The 24,773-nt window shown below is 45.0% G+C and overlaps 1 protein-coding gene across 1 annotated transcript in view; it reads left to right on the forward strand.

Annotated features, from left to right (window-relative positions):
• WDR35 (WD repeat domain 35) overlaps nt 1–24,773 on the forward strand; it is a 119,101-nt gene that overhangs the window by 49,289 nt on the left and 45,039 nt on the right. The window contains exons 14-17 of the mRNA XM_073674116.1: nt 924–1,068; nt 1,148–1,217; nt 3,623–3,676; nt 16,598–16,707. Of these exons, the coding sequence (XP_073530217.1) occupies nt 924–1,068; nt 1,148–1,217; nt 3,623–3,676; nt 16,598–16,707 (379 nt within the window). The remainder of the gene's footprint in view (nt 1–923; nt 1,069–1,147; nt 1,218–3,622; nt 3,677–16,597; nt 16,708–24,773) is intronic.

The raw sequence follows: 24,773 nt of genomic DNA on the forward strand, positions 1-24,773 counted from the left end.
AACCATAGATCAGAATTAATTATTTATGCAATTTTGCATATCTTTGCTGGGTGAGGTTACTGATGTCAAAGACTATAGCTCCCCATATTCCTTTGTCCTGCCTGGGTGCCCCCCTTATTCCAATGTGTAATATGGATCTTTCATTAATCACTGCCTGCACAGCTATTCTGTCCTTTACTGACTGCATTATCTGCTGCCTAGCATGTGAAACAGGATCCCTCCAAAGACAGTGATAACGGAGAACTAGGTAGCAGTGAATGTACAGGGCATTTTGGGGTGTGTTGTCCTCCAGATCATGGAGAAGGTTGTTGCACAAGGAGGAAATAAACACCATAAACATGTGACTACATTTAAGTCTAGAGAACCGAGTATCTAACAAAACCTTTTAGGGATGAGATATACTAACAAATTACTCAAAGGGTAAATGGACACAACTTAAGGGATAAAGTGATTAAAACTTGACTTTTATTGTAATTAATTAATATGATCTAACAAATAAAGATTAAAATAACTCCGTTGGTATTGCTGTGTAGCATTTCTTTGGTACTCCTCTATGGGATATCACTCTCCTAAAGCTAATATATCTCTTACTTTGATTAATACCTGCAGTCCACCAGCTAGGGTTGCTTTTCTAAAGACAATTATAGATGTCTGTTGCAAGCCCACTAAAGCTGTACAATTCTCTCATGGCCTCCCTGACATGTTTCGCCTTGACTGGCTTCCTCAGGGGACTCAGTCTAGCCTCAGTCCCCTGATGAGGCCAGTCATGGCGAAACATTTCGGGGAGGCTATGAGTGAATTTTAATTGCATTTTAATCAGCTCTAGTGGTCTATGCCCCATCCATGGCAGCGAAGATAATTTACTGATCGCTGGAGGGTCCTATCGCTGCTTAGTGCAAACTTACATTTTTGCTTTTCCGCAGTACCCTTGTTCATCACCATGACAAAAACGCATGTCATAGCTGCATCCAAGGAAGCCTTTTATGTTTGGCAATATCGAATAGCAAAGAAGCTAACGGCAATGGAGATTAATCAACTGCTGCGGACTAGAAAAGAGGGACGAGAACGGTAAGCGTCAGTATAATGTGTATCTTTTTCAACAGTGTTGAAGGATAATGGGTAATTTATTCCTCTTTCGGTTTCGCAGGATATTTCACATTGATGATGCCCCATCTGGAACAGGGGAAGGGCTCATGGATGTCAATAGAGCGTTTGTGGTAAGCAATTGTAGAAAGTTGTAATTGATTACACTGGTGTCTAACATTAAACGGAACCTGTCGGGCGATTCATGATGCCCAAACCATATATTATTCTCTGGAACGCTCTGCAGCAGGTGATTGACTGGTCTTTCCCTATGTGCATGCGAGGACGAGACCTGTCAATCACTTGCTGCAGCCCTGGGAAGAGCCGGCCAGGGGCAGAGCCGGATTAGCCTAGTCTCTGGCTATGGTCCTTAGCTGGATCTTCAACGTTTTTTTTTTTACCAGGAATACTTACCTGGATGAAATAGTGCAACTAGGCTGCAATTCATGCTGCCCACGGTTTGGGCAGCATGAATCGCTTGACAGGTTACCTTTAAATGCAAAGACATATTGTACCTTATGATGAGAACATTTGTCAACATTTTCTACTTTAAAGATGTATTCTGGCCAAAAATATTTATCACCTATGTACTACTGACTCCTGTCCTGCCCTTTACCGGCATATCGAGGAGGAGCGGACATGCCCACTGACTCTGCATTCAAACACTGTTTAACCATTGGAGCTCTATTAAAGGTTTGGGGTCTAACCTTTAGACCCTAATTTGTCCTAAAAATTAGTAGACCGCAACACTGATTCAATGCTGTGGCCCCTTTACAGTCTTTCCCTACACAGTATTGCATCAGCTTCTCACTGTGCAAAGGGAAATTTAGTACTGCCCCATTCAAGTGCATGGGACTGGGTGCAGCATTGGCAGCTTGCAGTGCAGGAGAGCAGCAGCGCAGCAGTCCCTGTTAGTCAGCTCTCTACCCTGGTCCCACCATACACATGCACACTGAACTCAATAAACCATACTTTATTATCCCCACACAGTATGATGTCCCCACACAGCCATCCACACAGTATGATGTCCCCACACAGCCGTCCACACAGTATGATGTCCCCACACAGCCGTCCACACAGTATGATGTCCCCACACAGCCGTCCACACGGTATGATGTCCCCACACAGCCGTCCACACGGTATGATGTCCTCACACAGCCATCCACACAGTATGATGTCCCCACACAGCCGTCCACACAGTATGATGTCCCCACACAGCCGTCCACACGGTATGATGTCCCCACACAGCCGTCCACACGGTATGAAGTCCCCACCCAGCCGTCCACACGGTATGATGTCCCCATACAGCCATCCACACAGTATGATGTCCCCACACAGCCGTCCACACGGTATGATGTCCTCACACAGCCATCCACACAGTATGATGTCCCCACACAGCCGTCCACACAGTATGATGTCCCCACACAGCCGTCCACACAGTATGATGTCCCCACACAGCCGTCCACACGGTATGATGTCCCCACACAGCCGTCCACACGGTATGATGTCCCCATACAGCCATCCACACAGTATGATGTCCCCACACAGCCGTCCACACAGTATGATGTCCCCACACAGCCATCCACACAGTATGATGTCCCCACACAGCCGTCCACACGGTATGATGTCCCCACACAGCCATCCACACGGTATGATGTCCCCACACAGCCGTCCACACGGTATGATGTCCCCATACAGCCGTCCACACGGTATGATGTCCCCACACAGCCATCCACACAGTATGATGTCCCCACACAGCCATCCACACAGTATGATGTCCCCACACAGCCGTCCACACGGTATGATGTCCCCACACAGCCATCCACACGGTATGATGTCCCCACACAGCCGTCCACACGGTATGATGTCCCCATACAGCCGTCCACACGGTATGATGTCCCCACACAGCCGTCCACACAGTATGATGTCCCCACACAGCCATCCACACAGTATGATGTCCCCACACAGCCGTCCACACGGTATGATGTCCCCATACAGCCGTCCACACGGTATGATGTCCCCACACAGCCATCCACATGGTATGATGTCCCCACACAGCCATCCACACGGTATGATGTCCCCACACAGCCGTCCACACGGTATGATGTCCCCATACAGCCGTCCACACGGTATGATGTCCCCACACAGCCATCCACACAGTATGATGTCCCCACACAGCCATCCACACAGTATGATGTCCCCACACAGCCATCCACACAGTATGATGTCCCCACACAGCCATCCACACGGTATGATGTCCCCACACAGCCGTCCACACGGTATGATGTCCCCATACAGCCGTCCACACGGTATGATGTCCCCACACAGCCGTCCACACGGTATGATGTCCCCACACAGCCGTCCACACAATATGACGTGCCCACAAAGCAGTGACAGGACATTATCTCTCACAGTCCTGAACGATTGGCATGGTGAAATCAAACACCATACTCATAAGCTTGTCAGCCGATCCCGCAGAAACGTGGGTCTGCATTCAGTTCAATTTCTTATCTATTGTAAATGTTATTTTTCATTTTAGGCAACGAGAGATCTCATCTGCTCCGTAACCGCATCTGATAGAGTCTTAATTGTGGTACGTGTTCACATTACTTATCTCTCTTACATATTATATGCTGTAGAGCAGGGATGGGCAATTAATTTCCTCAAGGGGGTACATGAGAGACTGTGACTGTTGTGTAGGTCCAAACCAACCGACCAAACTTAATTCTGATCATTATTATTATTGTTTTATTAATTTTTATCCTGTAATACTGAGCAGAATAAAGTATGCTGACTCGCTGCTACTGTTAATACATGTTATGATAAGAATGCATGCTACAATAAACTTTATCAGTAGCAGCTAACCAGAACCATACAATTTACTAGTTTATAAATCATACTGCTCCTGTTATTCCGCCCTTGTACCTTGATCAACAGTTCCCAACACAATATGATGTCCCCACAGTCCCTCACACATTATGATGTCCCCAAACAGTACCTCAAAAAACATGATGTCCTCCCGCACAGCTCCCCAGAATATGATGTACCCATACAGCCCCTCAAACAGTATGATTTCCCCACAATGCCCTCTCACAGTATAATGTCCTCCACAGCCCCCACACACTTATGTTCCACTGTTTCTTTGCTTCATGGTGCTGGGGTCCTGGTTTCAAATCCCACCAAGGACAACATCTGCAAGGAGTTTGTATGTTCTCCCCGTGTTTGAGGGGGTTTCCTCCGGGTTCTCCGTTTCCTCCCACACTCCAAAGACATACTGATAGGGAATGTAGATTGTGAGCCCCAATGGGGACAGTGTTCATAACGTCAGTAAAGCGCTGTGGAATATGATGGGACTATGTAAGCAATCATAATAAATACTGTGGATATAAAAAGTCTACAGACCCGTGTTAAAATGCCAGGATTTTGTCATGTAAAAAAAAATCATACCAAGAAGAATCATTTCAATGCTTTTATCACCTTTAAAGGGTTATTCCCGTCTCCAAGATCCTACCCCAATGTGTAGTAGGTATAATAATAATAATATTAGCAAATTCCTCCAATTAGAAATGTAGCATAGTTCTTCTTATTCGCTATGTCTCTTTCCTCATGTGCAGGCATTGCAGGACCTTAGGTATCCATGGTTACGACCACTGATATAGTGACAGTTAGTTAGCTAGTTGCTAGTGGTCGTAATCATGGATACCTAAGGTCCTGGAATGCCTGCACATGAGGAAAGAGACACCTCTCCTATTCTAATGATCAGCAGGTATCATACACATGTCCTATTCTAATGATCAGCAGGTATCACACACCTGTCCTATTCTAATGATCAGCGGGTATCATACACCTGTCCTATTCTAATGATCAGCAGGTATCATACACCTGTCCTATTCTAATGATCAGCAGGTATCATACACCTGTCCTATTCTAATGATCGGCAGGTATCATACTCCTGTCCTATTCTAATGATCAGCAGGTATCATACACCTGTCCTATTCTAATGATCGGCAGGTATCATACTCCTGTCCTATTCTAATGATCAGCAGGTATCATACACCTGTCCTATTCTAATGATCGGCAGGTATCATACTCCTGTCCTATTCTAATGATCAGCAGGTATCATACACCTGTCCTATTCTAATGATCAGCGGGTATCATACACCTGTCCTATTCTAATGATCAGCAGGTATCATACACCTGTCCTATTCTAATGATCAGCAGGTATCATACACCTGTCCTATTCTAATGATTGGTGGGTATCATACACCTGTCCTATTCTAATGATTGGTGGGTATCATACACCTGTCCTATTCTAATGATCAGCGGGTATCATACACCTGTCCTATTCTAATGATCAGCAGGTATCATACATCTGTCCTATTCTAATGATCAGCGGGTATCATACACCTGTCCTATTCTAATGATCAGCAGGTAACATACACCTGTCCTATTCTAATGATCAGCAGGTATCATACACCTGTTCTATTCTAATGATCAGCGGGTATCATACACCTGTCCTATTCTAATGATCAGCAGGTATCATACACCTGTCCTATTCTAATGATCAGCAGGTATCATACATCTGTCCTATTCTAATGATCAGCAGGTATCACACCTGTCCTATTCTAATGATCAGCAGGTATCATACACCTGTCCTATTCTAATGATCAGCAGGTATCACACACCTGTCGTATTCTAATGATCAGCAGGTATCATACACCTGTCCTATTCTAATGATTGGTGGGTATCATACACCTGTCCTATTCTAATGATTGGTGGGTATCATACACCTGTCCTATTCTAATGATCAGCGGGTATCATACACCTGTCCTATTCTAATGATCAGCGGGTATCATACACCTGTCCTATTCTAATGATCAGCAGGTATCATACACCTGTCCTATTCTAATGATTGGTGGGTATCATACACCTGTCCTATTCTAATGATCAGCGGGTATCATACACCTGTCCTATTCTAATGATCAGCGGGTATCATACACCTGTCCTATTCTAATGATCAGCAGGTATCATACACCTGTCCTATTCTAATGATGTGCAGGTATCATACACCTGTCCTATTCTAATGATCAGCAGGTATCACACATGTCCTATTCTAATGATCAGCAGGTATCATACACCTGTCCTATTCTAATGATCAGCAGGTATCATACACCTGTCCTATTCTAATGATCGGTGGGTGTCATACACCTGTCCTATTCTAATAATCAGCAGGTATCATACACCTGTCCTATTCTAATGATCAGCGGGTATCATACACCTGTCCTATTCTAATGATCAGCAGGTATCATACACCTGTCCTATTCTAATGATTGGTGGGTATCATACACCTGTCCTATTCTAATGATCAGCAGGTATCATACACCTGTCCTATTCTAATAATCAGCAGGTATCATACACCTGTCCTATTCTAATGATCAGCGGGTATCATACACCTGTCCTATTCTAATGATCAGCAGGTATCATACACCTGTCCTATTCTAATGATCAGCAGGTATCATACACCTGTCCTATTCTAATGATCAGCGGGTATCATACACCTGTCCTATTCTAATGATCAGCAGGTATCATACACCTGTCCTATTCTAATGATCAGCAGGTATCACACACCTGTCCTATTCTAATGATCAGCAGGTATCATACACCTGTCCTATTCTAATGATCAGCAGGTATCACACACCTGTCCTATTCTAATGATCAGCAGGTATCACACACCTGTCCTATTCTAATGATCAGCAGGTATCATACACCTGTCCTATTCTAATGATCAGCGGGTATCACACACCTGTCCTATTCTAATGATCAGCGGGTATCATACACCTGTCCTATTCTAATGATCAGCAGGTATCATACACCTGTCCTATTCTAATGATCAGCAGGTATCACACACCTGTCCTATTCTAATGATCAGCAGGTATCATACACCTGTCCTATTCTAATGATCAGCAGGTATCACACACCTGTCCTATTCTAATGATCAGCAGGTATCACACACCTGTCCTATTCTAATGATCAGCAGGTATCACACACCTGTCCTATTCTAATGATCAGCAGGTATCACACACCTGTCCTATTCTAATGATCAGCGGGTATCATACACCTGTCCTATTCTAATGATCAGCAGGTATCATACACCTGTCCTATTCTAATGATCAGCAGGTATCACGCACCTGTCCTATTCTAATGATCAGCAGGTATCACACACCTGTCCTATTCTAATGATCAGCGGGTATCATACACCTGTCCTATTCTAATGATCAGCAGGTATCATACACCTGTCCTATTCTAATGATCAGCGGGTATCATACACCTGTCCTATTCTAATGATCAGCAGGTATCACACACCTGTCCTATTCTAATGATCAGCAGGTATCACACACCTGTCCTATTCTAATGATCAGCAGGTATCACACACCTGTCCTATTCTAATGATCAGGTATCATACACATGTCCTATTCTAATAATCAGCAGGTATCATACACATGTCCTATTCTAATAATCAGCAGGTATCATACACCTGTCCTATTCTAATGATCGGCAGGTATCACACACCTGTCCTATTCTAATGATCAGCAGGTATCACACACCTGTCCTATTCTAATGATCAGCAGGTATCATACACCTGTCCTATTCTAATGATCAGCAGGTATCATACACCTGTCCTATTCTAATGATCAGCAGGTATCATACACCTGTCCTATTCTAATGATCAGCAGGTATCATACACCTGTCCTATTCTAATAATCAGCAGGTATCATACACCTGTCCTATTCTAATGATCGGCAGGTATCATACACCTGTCCTATTCTAATGATAAGCAGGTATCATACACCTGTCCTATTCTAATGATCAGCAGGTATCATACACCTGTCCTATTCTAATGATCAGCGGGTATCATACACCTGTCCTATTCTAATGATTGGTGGGTATCATACACCTGTCCTATTCTAATAATCAGCAGGTATCATACACCTGTCCTATTCTAATGATGTGCAGGTATCACACACCTGTCCTATTCTAATGATCAGCAGGTATCACACACCTGTCCTATTCTAATGATCAGCAGGTATCATACACCTGTCCTATTCTAATGATCAGCAGGTATCATACACCTGTCCTATTCTAATGATCAGCAGGTATCATACACCTGTCCTATTCTAATGATCGGCAGGTATCACACACCTGTCCTATTCTAATGATCAGCAGGTATCATACACCTGTCCTATTCTAATAATCAGCAGGTATCATACACCTGTCCTATTCTAATGATCAGCGGGTATCATACACCTGTCCTATTCTAATGATCAGCAGGTATCATACACCTGTCCTATTCTAATGATCAGCGGGTATCATACACCTGTCCTATTCTAATGATTGGTGGGTATCATACACCTGTCCTATTCTAATAATCAGCAGGTATCATACACCTGTCCTATTCTAATGATGTGCAGGTATCATACACCTGTCCTATTCTAATGATCAGCAGGTATCATACACCTGTCCTATTCTAATGATTGGTGGGTATCATACACATGTCCTATTCTAATGATCAGCAGGTATCATACACCTGTCCTATTCTAATGATGTGCAGGTATCATACACCTGTCCTATTCTAATGATCAGCAGGTATCACACACCTGTCCTATTCTAATGATCAGCAGGTATCATACACCTGTCCTATTCTAATGATCAGCAGGTATCATACACCTGTCCTATTCTAATGATCAGCGGGTATCATACACCTGTCCTATTCTAATGATTGGTGGGTATCATACACATGTCCTATTCTAATGATCAGCAGGTATCATACACCTGTCCTATTCTAATGATCAGCGGGTATCACACACCTGTCCTATTCTAATGATCAGCGGGTATCACACACCTGTCCTATTCTAATGATCAGCAGGTATCACACACCTGTCCTATTCTAATGATCAGCAGGTATCATACACCTGTCCTATTCTAATGATCAGCAGGTATCATACACCTGTCCTATTCTAATGATCAGCGGGTATCATACACCTGTCCTATTCTAATGATTGGTGGGTATCATACACCTGTCCTATTCTAATAATCAGCAGGTATCATACACCTGTCCTATTCTAATGATGTGCAGGTATCACACACCTGTCCTATTCTAATGATCAGCAGGTATCATACACCTGTCCTATTCTAATGATCAGCAGGTATCATGCACATGTCCTATTCTAATGATCAGCGGGTATCATACACCTGTCCTATTCTAATGATCAGCAGGTATCATACACATGTCCTATTCTAATGATCAGCAGGTATCATACACCTGTCCTATTCTAATGATCAGCAGGTATCACACACCTGTCCTATTCTAATGATGAGCAGGTATCATACACCTGTCCTATTCTAATGATCAGCAGGTATCATACACCTGTCCTATTCTAATGATCAGCGGGTATCACACACCTGTCCTATTCTAATGATCAGCAGGTATCACACACCTGTCCTATTCTAATGATCAGCAGGTATCACACACCTGTCCTATTCTAATGATCGGCAGGTATCATACACCTGTCCTATTCTAATGATCAGCAGGTATCACACACCTGTCCTATTCTAATGATCAGCAGGTATCACACACCTGTCCTATTCTAATGATCAGCAGGTATCACACACCTGTCCTATTCTAATGATCAGCAGGTATCATACACCTGTCCTATTCTAATGATCAGCGGGTATCACACACCTGTCCTATTCTAATGATGTGCAGGTATCATACACCTGTCCTATTCTAATGATCAGCGGGTATCATACACCTGTCCTATTCTAATGATCAGCGGGTATCATACATCTGTCCTATTCTAATGATCGGCAGGTATCATGCACATGTCCTATTCTAATGATCAGCGGGTATCATACACCTGTCCTATTCTAATGATCAGCAGGTATCATACACATGTCCTATTCTAATGATCATCAGGTATCATACACCTGTCCTATTCTAATGATCAGCAGGTATCACACACCTGTCCTATTCTAATGATCGGCAGGTATCATACACCTGTCCTATTCTAATGATCAGCAGGTATCATACACCTGTCCTATTCTAATGATGTGCAGGTATCATACACCTGTCCTATTCTAATGATCAGCGGGTATCATACACCTGTCCTATTCTAATGATCAGCGGGTATCATACACCTGTACTATTCTAATGATCAGCGGGTATCATACACCTGTCTTATTCTAATGATCAGCAGGTATCACACACCTGTCCTATTCTAATGATCGGCAGGTATCATACACCTGTCCTATTCTAATGATCAGCGGGTATCACACACCTGTCCTATTCTAATGATGTGCAGGTATCATACACCTGTCCTATTCTAATGATCAGCGGGTATCATACACCTGTCCTATTCTAATGATCAGCGGGTATCATACACCTGTCCTATTCTAATGATCAGCGGGTATCATACACCTGTCCTATTCTAATGATCAGCGGGTATCATACACCTGTCCTATTCTAATGATCAGCAGGTATCATACACCTGTCCTATTCTAATGATCAGCGGGTATCATACACCTGTCCTATTCTAATGATCAGCGGGTATCATACACCTGTCCTATTCTAATGATCAGCAGGTATCATACACCTGTCCTATTCTAATGATCAGCAGGTATCATACACCTGTCCTATTCTAATGATCAGCGGGTATCATACACCTGTCCTATTCTAATGATCAGCAGGTATCATACACCTGTCCTATTCTAATGATGTGCAGGTATCATACACCTGTCCTATTCTAATGATCAGCAGGTATCACACATGTCCTATTCTAATGATCAGCAGGTATCATACACCTGTCCTATTCTAATGATCAGCAGGTATCATACACCTGTCCTATTCTAATGATCGGTGGGTGTCATACACCTGTCCTATTCTAATGATCAGCAGGTATCATACACCTGTCCTATTCTAATGATCAGCGGGTATCATACACCTGTCCTATTCTAATGATCAGCAGGTATCATACACCTGTCCTATTCTAATGATCAACAGGTATCACACACCTGTCGTATTCTAATGATCAGCAGGTATCATACACCTGTCGTATTCTAATGATCAGCAGGTATCATACACCTGTCCTATTCTAATGATTGGTGGGTATCATACACCTGTCCTATTCTAATGATCAGCAGGTATCATACACCTGTCCTATTCTAATGATCAGCAGGTATCGCACACCTGTCGTATTCTAATGATCAGCAGGTATCATACACATGTCCTATTCTAATGATTGGTGGGTATCATACACCTGTCCTATTCTAATGATCAGCAGGTATCATACACCTGTCCTATTCTAATAATCAGCAGGTATCATACACCTGTCCTATTCTAATGATCAGCGGGTATCATACACCTGTCCTATTCTAATGATCAGCAGGTATCATACACCTGTCCTATTCTAATGATTGGTGGGTATCATACACCTGTCCTATTCTAATGATCAGCAGGTATCATACACCTGTCCTATTCTAATAATCAGCAGGTATCATACACCTGTCCTATTCTAATGATCAGCGGGTATCATACACCTGTCCTATTCTAATGATCAGCAGGTATCATACACCTGTCCTATTCTAATGATCAGCAGGTATCATACACCTGTCCTATTCTAATGATCAGCAGGTATCATACACCTGTCCTATTCTAATGATCAGCGGGTATCATACACCTGTCCTATTCTAATGATCAGCAGGTATCATACACCTGTCCTATTCTAATGATCAGCAGGTATCACACACCTGTCCTATTCTAATGATCAGCAGGTATCATACACCTGTCCTATTCTAATGATCAGCAGGTATCACACACCTGTCCTATTCTAATGATCAGCAGGTATCACACACCTGTCCTATTCTAATGATCAGCAGGTATCATACACCTGTCCTATTCTAATGATCAGCGGGTATCACACACCTGTCCTATTCTAATGATCAGCGGGTATCATACACCTGTCCTATTCTAATGATCAGCAGGTATCATACACCTGTCCTATTCTAATGATCAGCAGGTATCACACACCTGTCCTATTCTAATGATCAGCAGGTATCATACACCTGTCCTATTCTAATGATCAGCAGGTATCACACACCTGTCCTATTCTAATGATCAGCAGGTATCACACACCTGTCCTATTCTAATGATCAGCAGGTATCACACACCTGTCCTATTCTAATGATCAGCAGGTATCATACACCTGTCCTATTCTAATGATCAGCAGGTATCACACACCTGTCCTATTCTAATGATCAGCAGGTATCACACACCTGTCCTATTCTAATGATCAGCAGGTATCACACACCTGTCCTATTCTAATGATCAGGTATCATACACCTGTCCTATTCTAATAATCAGCAGGTATCATACACATGTCCTATTCTAATAATCAGCAGGTATCATACACCTGTCCTATTCTAATGATCGGCAGGTATCACACACCTGTCCTATTCTAATGATCAGCAGGTATCACACACCTGTCCTATTCTAATGATCAGCAGGTATCATACACCTGTCCTATTCTAATGATCAGCAGGTATCATACACCTGTCCTATTCTAATGATCAGCAGGTATCATACACCTGTCCTATTCTAATGATCAGCAGGTATCATACACCTGTCCTATTCTAATAATCAGCAGGTATCATACACCTGTCCTATTCTAATGATCGGCAGGTATCATACACCTGTCCTATTCTAATGATAAGCAGGTATCATACACCTGTCCTATTCTAATGATCAGCAGGTATCATACACCTGTCCTATTCTAATGATCAGCGGGTATCATACACCTGTCCTATTCTAATGATTGGTGGGTATCATACACCTGTCCTATTCTAATAATCAGCAGGTATCATACACCTGTCCTATTCTAATGATGTGCAGGTATCACACACCTGTCCTATTCTAATGATCAGCAGGTATCACACACCTGTCCTATTCTAATGATCAGCAGGTATCATACACCTGTCCTATTCTAATGATCAGCAGGTATCATACACCTGTCCTATTCTAATGATCAGCAGGTATCATACACCTGTCCTATTCTAATGATCGGCAGGTATCACACACCTGTCCTATTCTAATGATCAGCAGGTATCATACACCTGTCCTATTCTAATAATCAGCAGGTATCATACACCTGTCCTATTCTAATGATCAGCGGGTATCATACACCTGTCCTATTCTAATGATCAGCAGGTATCATACACCTGTCCTATTCTAATGATCAGCGGGTATCATACACCTGTCCTATTCTAATGATTGGTGGGTATCATACACCTGTCCTATTCTAATAATCAGCAGGTATCATACACCTGTCCTATTCTAATGATGTGCAGGTATCATACACCTGTCCTATTCTAATGATCAGCAGGTATCATACACCTGTCCTATTCTAATGATCAGCAGGTATCATACACCTGTCCTATTCTAATGATTGGTGGGTATCATACACCTGTCCTATTCTAATGATCAGCGGGTATCACACACCTGTCCTATTCTAATGATCAGCGGGTATCACACACCTGTCCTATTCTAATGATCAGCAGGTATCACACACCTGTCCTATTCTAATGATCAGCAGGTATCATACACCTGTCCTATTCTAATGATCAGCAGGTATCATACACCTGTCCTATTCTAATGATCAGCGGGTATCATACACCTGTCCTATTCTAATGATTGGTGGGTATCATACACCTGTCCTATTCTAATAATCAGCAGGTATCATACACCTGTCCTATTCTAATGATCAGCGGGTATCATACACCTGTCCTATTCTAATGATTGGTGGGTATCATACACATGTCCTATTCTAATGATCAGCGGGTATCATACACCTGTCCTATTCTAATGATGTGCAGGTATCATACACCTGTCCTATTCTAATGATCAGCGGGTATCACACACCTGTCCTATTCTAATGATCAGCGGGTATCACACACCTGTCCTATTCTAATGATCAGCAGGTATCATACACCTGTCCTATTCTAATGATCAGCAGGTATCATGCACATGTCCTATTCTAATGATCAGCGGGTATCATACACCTGTCCTATTCTAATGATCAGCAGGTATCATACACATGTCCTATTCTAATGATCAGCAGGTATCATACACCTGTCCTATTCTAATGATCAGCAGGTATCACACACCTGTCCTATTCTAATGATGAGCAGGTATCATACACCTGTCCTATTCTAATGATCAGCAGGTATCATACACCTGTCCTATTCTAATGATCAGCGGGTATCACACACCTGTCCTATTCTAATGATCAGCAGGTATCACACACCTGTCCTATTCTAATGATCAGCAGGTATCACACACCTGTCCTATTCTAATGATCGGCAGGTATCATACACCTGTCCTATTCTAATGATCGGCAGGTATCACACACCTGTCCTATTCTAATGATCAGCAGGTATCACACACCTGTCCTATTCTAATGATCAGCAGGTATCACACACCTGTCCTATTCTAATGATCAGCAGGTATCATACACCTGTCCTATTCTAATGATCAGCGGGTATCACACACCTGTCCTATTCTAATGATGTGCAGGTATCATACACCTGTCCTATTCTAATGATCAGCGGGTATCATACACCTGTCCTATTCTAATGATCAGCGGGTATCATACATCTGTCCTATTCTAATGATCGGCAGGTATCATGCACATGTCCTATTCTAATGATCAGCAGGTATCATACACATGTCCTATTCTAATGATCAGCAGGTATCATACACATGTCCTATTCTAATGATGTGCAGGTATCATACACCTGTCCTATTCTAATGATCAGCGGGTATCATACACCTGTCCTATTCTAATGATCAGCAGGTATCATACACATGTCCTATTCTAATGATCAGCGGGTATCATCCATCTGTCCTATTCTAATGATCAGCGGGTATCATACACCTGTCCTATTCTAATGATCAGCGGGTATCATACATCTGTCCTATTCTAATGATCGGCAGGTATCATACACCTGTCCTATTCTAATGATCAGCAGGTATCATACACATGTCCTATTCTAATGATCAGCGGGTATCATACACCTGTCCTATTCTAATGATCAGCAGGTATCATACACATGTCCTATTCTAATGATCAGCAGGTATCATACACCTGTCCTATTCTAATGATCAGCAGGTATCACACACCTGTCCTATTCTAATGATCGGCAGGTATCATACACCTGTCCTATTCTAATGATCAGCAGGTATCATACACCTGTCCTATTCTAATGATGTGCAGGTATCATACACCTGTCCTATTCTAATGATCAGCGGGTATCATACACCTGTCCTATTCTAATGATCAGCGGGTATCATACACCTGTCCTATTCTAATGATCAGCGGGTATCATACACCTGTCCTATTCTAATGATCAGCAGGTATCACACACCTGTCCTATTCTAATGATCGGCAGGTATCATACACCTGTCCTATTCTAATGATCAGCGGGTATCACACACCTGTCCTATTCTAATGATGTGCAGGTATCATACACCTGTCCTATTCTAATGATCAGCGGGTATCATACACCTGTCCTATTCTAATGATCAGCGGGTATCATACACCTGTCCTATTCTAATGATCAGCGGGTATCATACACCTGTCCTATTCTAATGATCAGCGGGTATCATACACCTGTCCTATTCTAATGATCAGCAGGTATCATACACCTGTCCTATTCTAATGATCAGCGGGTATCATACACCTGTCCTATTCTAATGATCAGCGGGTATCATACACCTGTCCTATTCTAATGATCAGCGGGTATCATACACCTGTCCTATTCTAATGATCAGCGGGTATCATACACCTGTCCTATTCTAATGATCAGCGGGTATCATACACCTGTCCTCCTCCTCCTAGATTTTTTTTACATGGCAAAAACCTGGCTTTTTAGCAGGGGTGTGTAGACTTTTTATATGGACCATATACAGTAGATATAGATCTGATCCATAGACAGGCGATGAGGATTAGCAGACGCTGACTTTAATTCACCCCTGGGAAATTCTGTTGGCTCCTGGTGATGTGGGACGTGTGGTCTCCAGAAGAGACCAAAATTGCAAAAGAGTCAGAAAAGAGGCTGAAAGTGGTGAAAATTACACTGGAAATTGGTGTGTTTTGTATTGATCTGGTTGAATTACTGCATTACTCTACAAAGTTTTTTCAGTTTGTGTGATAACTCACATAACTTGTGTGATAACAGGTTGGGGCCTGGATGTGTCGATGTACCCTCTAACTAGCGAGCTATATTTACAATGTTAACAACATTGAAGGATTTATGGAATTGGTTGCCCAAAAAAATAGTTTTCTGGTTTTGAACGTTTTTGCTACACTCAGAAGACCTTTGTATCTGAAAAAGCTACTGTTGTTTCCTGAGTCCTAGTCTTATCTACCTTTTATAATAAAGTGTTGTCTGTTGGCTGTTGTAGGCCCGCGAGTCTGGGGCAGTGCACAGATACAGCTTACCGAACATGGGTCTGGTACAAAAGTACAGCACGAGCTGCCGAGCGTACCAGATGAGCATGAACTGCAACTCCAGGTAAGGCCTTGGTCATATTCTCTCCTCTCTGTCTCATCTTCTCTTTAATAAAGACCCCCATTCTAGCTTTTGAATGGCTTGTTATCGAAAATGTCTCTTGTTTACAGCTTGTTTCCTAGGAGACCGACCACAGCTGCTAGACATCAGAATATGTGCAGCTCTTTTTTCCCTTCAGCTTGTAAGCCTGGCCAAGATTGCTGGAGCGCGCTGTTACCTTTTAATCCCGACCACCTTCTGCACAGTGCTTACAAGCCAGCTAGACAGCTGCGGTGGTCGGTCTCCTTGGCAACAAGCTGTAAGCAAAACAAATATTTTAAGAATGGATACAACTATTATTATGCAGTAAATTTCAAAATTGTTTTTTTTTTTTAAGCCCTACCCTAAAATGAAGATTGGAATAACCCTTTAGGGGATTTTTAGCTCTCAGTCCCTGACGCTGTAGTTATGACATGATGCACATATAATCCTTTCTGTATTTCACTAAAACGTTTGATGGACAATTATAGGGCCTATCACTTCTGCATTGGAAGATGAGTGGCACAGATACAGTGACGTCCACAGATACCTGCCAGGACGATCGGCAGCTTTTGTGCACCTTACCAATTTATTAGAACCAGTGTATGACACCCGCCGATCATTAGAATAGGACAGGTGTATGACACCCGCCGATCATTAGAATAGGACAGGTGTATGGCACCCGCCGATCATTAGAATAGGACATATGTATGATACCCGCTGATCATTAGAATAGGACAGGTGTATGATACCTGCTGATCATTAGAATAGGACAGATGTGTGATACCTGCTGATCATTAGAATAGGACAGGTGTATGATACCTGCTGATCATTAGTGTTATGAGTCCAGGTGGTGGAACCTCTGTGCTTCGGTGCAGGGAGGGACCAGAGGGGCGTGACCAAGTGCCTACACGGCCTGACCAAGGTCGCACGGCGGCTCAGTCGACTCCGTGAACCAGGGAGGGACCGGGCAGGTGGACCAGGTACCACTCTGGGACCGACCTTGTGTGAGAGCAGGTGACTTCCACGGGTCAGATGGCAGGAACTGACCGGTACTGCGGATGAGCACGGCAGGAAGGCTAACGGGAGGACCGGGTAGATAAGCAGGCTGGTTCGGCAGATAGCCAGACGGGTGCTCCGGGTAGGCGAGCAGGCGGGCACGGCAGGTAGCTGGCAGGTGCTTCGGGTAGACTGGCTGGCGGGCACGACAGGTAACAGGCAGGTGCACCAGGCAGGCAGACTGGCGGGCACGGCAGGTTAGCAGGCTGGCGGGCACAACTGTAGACAGACTAGAGAACTGAACTGTTAGACAGGCTGGCGGGCTGGACTGACAGAAGACTGGCAGGCAGGACTGACAGGCAGCGGGACCTGAGGGCTGGAGCAAGTGTTTAGCACACGGAACTACAACCTTGCTCAGGCACCTCCATATTGGAGGAGGTGTCTAATATAGGGGAAGACCATTGGCCGGGGACTCTATAGGACGGCGTGTGTGGCCCCTTTAAGAGGGAGGAAGGGGGCGCGCCCTAAGCACAGAGCCCGGGAAGCTGCGCACAGAGCGAGCTACAGCAGCAGGGGAGACGGGAAACGGAATCCTGGGGTGTTGACAGTAGACCACAAAGAACGGGGATTTGGATGAGGACTCGCTTTCATGGTTATTATAGGAGAACTCGGCCCAGGGCAGGAGCTCAACCCAATCGTTATGGTGAGCGTTGACAAAGTGCCGAAGAAAGCTGGTAAGGATCTGGTTGATACTTTCAACTTGACCATTGGACTGAGGATGATAAGCAGAGGAGAAATCCAAGGAGACATCCAGCAGTTTACATGTAGCTCTCCAGAAGCGCGAAGTGAACTGCACCCCGCGATCAGACACAATGTGGAGGGGTAGGCCGTGGAGACGAAAAATGTGATGAATGAAGTCCTTAGCCAGCACAGATGCAGACGGAAGACCAGGCAGAGGGATGAAGTGGGCCATTTTAGAAAAGCGGTCAGCGACTACCCAAATAACAGTACAACAGACAGAAACAGGGAGATCCGTAATAAAGTCCATTGCAATGTGTTGCCACGGAGCGGAAGGCACGGGAAGAGGAAGAAGACGGCCGGATGGAAGGTGCCTGGGAACCTTGTTACGGGCACAGGAGGAACAAGCCGCGACGAAGTCCGCAACATCCTTACACAGTCCGGAAGGCCACCAGAAATGTCGGGCGATGAGCAAAAAGGTCTTCTTCTGGCCGGAATGACCGGCTAGTTTGGATGAATGGCCCCAGAGTAGAACCTTCTTACTATCCGGAACTGCTACAAAGGTCTTACCGGGTGGAAGGTGAGGCAAGTCAAACTGGGCCACAGTCATTACTTTGGAGGGGTCGATGATATGTAGAGGTTCCTCCTTTTGGTCGGAAGACAGGAATGAGCAGGATAGAGCGTCAGCTTTAATGTTCTTGTCTGCCGGGCGGTAATGCAGAGTGAAGCAGAATCGGGCAAAGAAAAGAGACCACCTGGCTTGGCGCGGATTTAATCTTGTGGTCAGTGTAGATGACCACCGGGTGCAGAGCCCCTTCCAGCAAGTAGCGCCACTCCTCCAGCGCTAATTTGATGGCCAGCAGCTCACAATCTCCTATGGAGTAATTGTTCTCAGACGAGGAGAAGAGCTTGGCGAAGAAGCCGCAGATTACTATTCATCTGGACGAGGCCTTCAACCCCTCCGGAGGGGGCCACTTTAAGACGGCAGACACCCTCTCAGGATCCATCCGCAGACCAGTCTCGGAGATAATATAGCCCAGGAACGGTAGAGAGGTCTGCTCAAAGAGGCATTTCTCGAACTTAGCATATAGGCGATTCTGCCGGAGCCTTAGCAGAACCTGACTATCATCCCTCCGGTGTGAGGGCAGATCTGGAGAGAAGACCAAGATATCGTCCAGGTACACCACTACGCAAGAATACAGAAGATCACGGAATATGTCGTTATCCAGCTCCTGGAAGACGGCTGGAGCATTACCGAGACCATAGGGCATCACACGGTACTCATAGTGATCATCCCGGGTGTTGAATGCCGTCTTCCACTCGTCTCCCTGGCGGATCCCGATCAAATTATACACCCCACGAAGATCGAGCTTAGTGAAGATCTTCGCGCCTTTAAGGCGGTCGAACAGCTCCGAGTTGAGAGGCAGGGGGTACTTGTTTTTGATGGTAATCTGGTTAAGACCCCTGTAATCGATACAGGGATGTAGGGAGCAATCTTTCTTCTTGACGAAGAAGAATCCTGCACCAGCCGGAGAGGTGGATTTCTGGATAAATCCCCTAGCAAGATTCTCCTCTATGTACTCAGACATGGCCCAGGTCTCAGCCAGCGACAAGGGGTAGATACACCCGCTGGGAGGAGAAGCACCAGGTACCAGATCGATGGGGCAATCATACGGCCTATGAGGAGGTAGTGTCTCTGCCTTCTTTTTGTCAAAGTCGTCTGCATAGGACCAGTAGGGTGCCGGCAGACCAGGTAGATTAGCCGGAGTAGACTGGGGTCAAGCTGGACGAACCGGAACGAGACAGGACTCATGGCATTCCTGACCCTAAGGATTTACTCTTGCCTAGGACGACCTCTCCGAGCGGTCCTAGACACTGGAGTTTCCCGGCCTCTCCGGGCAGGAACGGATCAGATGCTCTTTACTGCTACAGTAGTAGCAACTACCCTCGGCTCGGCGCGTCTCCTGGCGAGACTTGACCATCCTGGTTTGGTCAATTTTTCTGGGCTCAGGCGAGCATGCCCGGGGAATTGCTGGTTGCGAGGCTGGCTTTTGGAATACAAGAGCGAGACGCGGAAATATTCTCTCCCGGGTAGTCTCCTTAGCACGTTCCAGAAAACGGATGTCAATCCAGGTAGCTAATGACACCAGGTCGTCCAGGGTGGAAGGGATGTCACGACCGGCTAGCTCATCCTTGATCCGTCCGGAAAGATCCTCCCAGAAGGTGGACACCATGGCCTCTTTGTTCCAGGCAAGCTCAGATGCGAGGGTTCGGAAATGTATGGCATACTGGCCCACGGAGAGACTCCCTTGGCGGAGACGGAGAAGTGAGGAGGCAGTAGAAGATTTTCTTCCGGGCTCATCGAAGACCTTCCGGAAGGCAGTGAGGAAAGCCGGAAGATCGGACACCAGGGGATCCCCTCTTTCCCACAGAGGGTTTAGCCATGCCAATGCCTCACCGGTGAGGTGGTACATGATGAACGCCACCTTGGCCAGGTCGGAGGAGAACTGATGTGCCAGTAGTTCAGTAGTTCAAAGTGCAGCGTGCACTGATTTAAGAAGCCCCGACATAAGACGGGGTCACCACCAAAATGTGGAGGCGCAGAGATGCGGGGTCCAGAGCTGGGTGCCATAGCGCCAGTAGGTTGAGGTGCCGTCGGAGCGGGTGCTGCTCGGCTAGAGACGGACACAGACGGGGTGGACAGCGTGTCCAGGCTGGAGTTGACAGTCCGCAGATAGGACAGGATAGTCTCCTGTTGGGATCTCTGACGTGAGACCTCCAGGTACAGGTCAGAGAGTGAAGGAGCCTGGTGGCCACTGGGTTCCATGGCCTGTGCAAACTGTTACGAGTCCAGGTGGTGGAACCTCTGTGCTTCGGTGCAAGGAGGAACCAGAGGGGCGTGACTTAAGTGCCTACACGACCTGACCAAGGTCGCACGGCGGCTCAATCGACTCCATGGACCGGGTAGGTGGACCAGGTGCCACTCTGGGACCGACCTTGTGTGAGAGCAGGTGACTCCCACGGGTCAGATGGCAGGAACTGACCGGTACAGCTAATGAGCACGGCAGGAAGGCTGACGGGTGGACCGGGTAGATAAGCAGGCTGGTTCGGAAGATAGCCAGACGGGTGCTTCGGGTAGACTGGCTGGCGGGCACGACAGGTAACAGGCAGGTGCTCCAGGCAGGCAGACTGGTGGGCACGGCAGGTTACAGACAGATGCTCCAGGTAAGCAGGCTGGCGGGCACAACTGTAGACAGACTGGAGAACAGAACTGTTAGACAGGCTGGCAGGCAGGACTGACAGGCAGCGGGACCTGAGGACTGGAGCAAGTGTTTAGCACACGGAACTATAACCTTGCACAGGCACCTCCATATTGAAGGAGGTGTCTAATATAGGGGAAGTCCTCCGGCCATTGGCCGGGTACTCTATAGGACGGCGCGCGCGGCCCCTTTAAGAGGGAGGGGGCGTGTGCTTCCTAAGCACAGAGCGAGCCACAGCAGCAGGGGAGCGGAAGGACGCTGGAGCAGGACCGCGGCGGTGAGGTGAACAGCGTCTCTGCCCGGCTGGAGGCAGGGACGCCGATGCTACAATTAGAATAGCACAGGTGTATGATACCTGCTGATCATTAGAATAGGACCGGTGTATGATACCTGCTGATCATTAGAATAGGACAGGTGTATGATGCCTGCTGATCATTAGAATAGGACAGGTGTATGATGCCTGCTGATCATTAGAATAGGACAGGTGTATGATACCTGCTGATCAGTAGAATAGGACAGGTGTATGATACCCGCTGATCATTAGAATAGGACAGGTGTGTGATACCTGCCGATCATTAGAATAGGATAGGTGTATGATACCCGCTGATCAGTAGAATAGGACAGGTGTATGATACCTGCTGATTATTAGAATAGGACAGGTGTGTGATACCCGCTGATCAGTAGAATAGGACAGGTGTATGATACCCGCTGATCATTCGAATAGGACAGGTGTGTGATACCTGCTGATCAGTAGAATAGGACAGGTGTTTGATACCTGCTGATTATTAGAAAAGGACAGGTGTATGATACCTGCTGATCATTAGAATAGGACAGGTGTATGATACCTGCTGATCATTAGAATAGGACAGGTGTATGATACCCGCTGATCATTACAATAGGACAGGTGTGTGATACCTGCTGATCAGTAGAATAGGACAGGTGTTTGATACCTGCCGATCATTAGAATAGGACAGGTGTTTGATACCTTCTGATCAGTAGAATAGGACAGGTATATGATACCTGCTGATCATTCGAATAGGACAGGTATATGATACCCGCCGATCATTAGAATAGGACAGGTGTATGATACCCACCGATCATTAGAATATGACAGGTGTATGATACCCCCTGATCATTCGAATAGGACAGGTGTATGATACCTGCTGATTATTAGAATAGGACAGGTGTAAGATACTTGCCGATCATTAGAATAGGACAGGTGTTTGATACCTTCTGATCAGTAGAATATGACAGGTGTGTGATACCCGCTGATCATTAGAATAGGACAGGTGTATGATGCCTGATGATTATTAGAATAGGACAGGTGTATGATACCTGCAAATCATTAGAATAGGACAGGTGTGTGATACCTGCAGATCATTAGAATAGGACAGGTGTATGATACCTGCTGATCATTAGAATAGGACAGGTGTATGATACCCGCTGATCATTAGAATAGGACAGGTGTATGATACCTGCTGATCATTAGAATAGGACAGGTGTATGATACCTGCTGATCATTAGAATAGGACAGGTGTATGATACCTGCTGATCATTAGAATAGGACAGGTGTATGATACCTGCTGATCATTAGAATAGGACAGGTGTATGATACCTGCTGATCATTAGAATAGGACAGGTGTATGATACCTGCTGATCATTAGAATAGGACAGGTGTATGATACCTGCTGATCATTAGAATAGGACAGGTGTATGATACCCGCTGATCATTAGAATAGGACAGGTGTATGATACCTGATGATTATTAGAATAGGACAGGTGTGTGATACCCGCCGATCATTAGAATAGTACAGATGTATGATACCCGCTGATCATTAGAATAGGACAGGTGTATGATACCTGCTGATCATTAGAATAGGACAGGTGTATGATACCCGCTGATCATTAGAATAAGACAGGTGTATGATACCCGCTGATCATTAGAATAGGACAGGTGTATGATACCTGCAGATCATTAGAATAGGACAGGTGTATGACACCCGCCGATCATTAGAATAGGACAGGTGTATGATACCCGCTGATCATTAGAATAGGAAAGGTGTATGATACCTGCTGATCATTAGAATAGGACAGGTGTATGATACCTGCTGATCATTAGAATAGGACAGGTGTATGATTCCTGCTGATCATTAGAATAGGACAGGTGTATGATACCTGCTGATCATTAGAATAGGACAGGTGTGTGATACCTGCTAATCATTAGAATAGGACAGGTGTATGATACCCGCCGATCATTAGAATAGGACAGGTGTATGATACCCGCTGATCATTAGAATAGGACAGGTGTATGATACCCGCTGATCATTAGAATAGGACAGGTGTGTGATACCTGCAGATCATGAGAATAGGACAGGTGTATGATACCCGCTGATCATTAGAATAGGACAGGTGTATGATACCTGCTAATCATTAGAATAGGACAGGTGTATGATACCTGCTGATCATTAGAATAGGACAGGTGTATGATACCCGCTGATCATTAGAATAGGACAGGTGTATGATACCCGCTGATTATTAGAATAGGACAGGTGTATGATACCCGCTGATCATTAGAATAGGACAGGTGTATGATACCCGCTGATCATTAGAATTGGACAGGTGTATGATACCTGCTGATCATTAGTATAGGACAGGTGTATGATACCTGCTGATCATTAGAATAGGACAGGTGTATGATACCTGCTGATCATTAGAATAGGACATGTGTATGATACCTGCTGATCATTAGAATAGGACAGGTGTATGATACCTGCTGATTATTAGAATAGGACAGGTGTCTGATACCCGCCGATCATTAGAATAGGACAGGTGTATGATACCTGTTGATCATTAGAATAGGACAGGTGTATGATACCCGCTGATCAATAGAATAGGACAGGTGTATGATACCTGCTGATTATTAGAATAGGACAGGTGTATGATACCTGCTGATCATTAGAATAGGACAGGTGTGTGATACCTGCTGATCATTAGAATAGGACAGGTGTATGATACCTGCTGATCATTAGAATAGGACAGGTGTGTGATACCTGC

The sequence above is a fragment of the Phyllobates terribilis genome, unplaced genomic scaffold, assembly GCF_046119375.1.
Source record: "Phyllobates terribilis strain yellow unplaced genomic scaffold, ASM4611937v1 Scaffold_3__8_contigs__length_932513732, whole genome shotgun sequence".
Taxonomy (NCBI): domain Eukaryota; kingdom Metazoa; phylum Chordata; class Amphibia; order Anura; family Dendrobatidae; genus Phyllobates; species Phyllobates terribilis.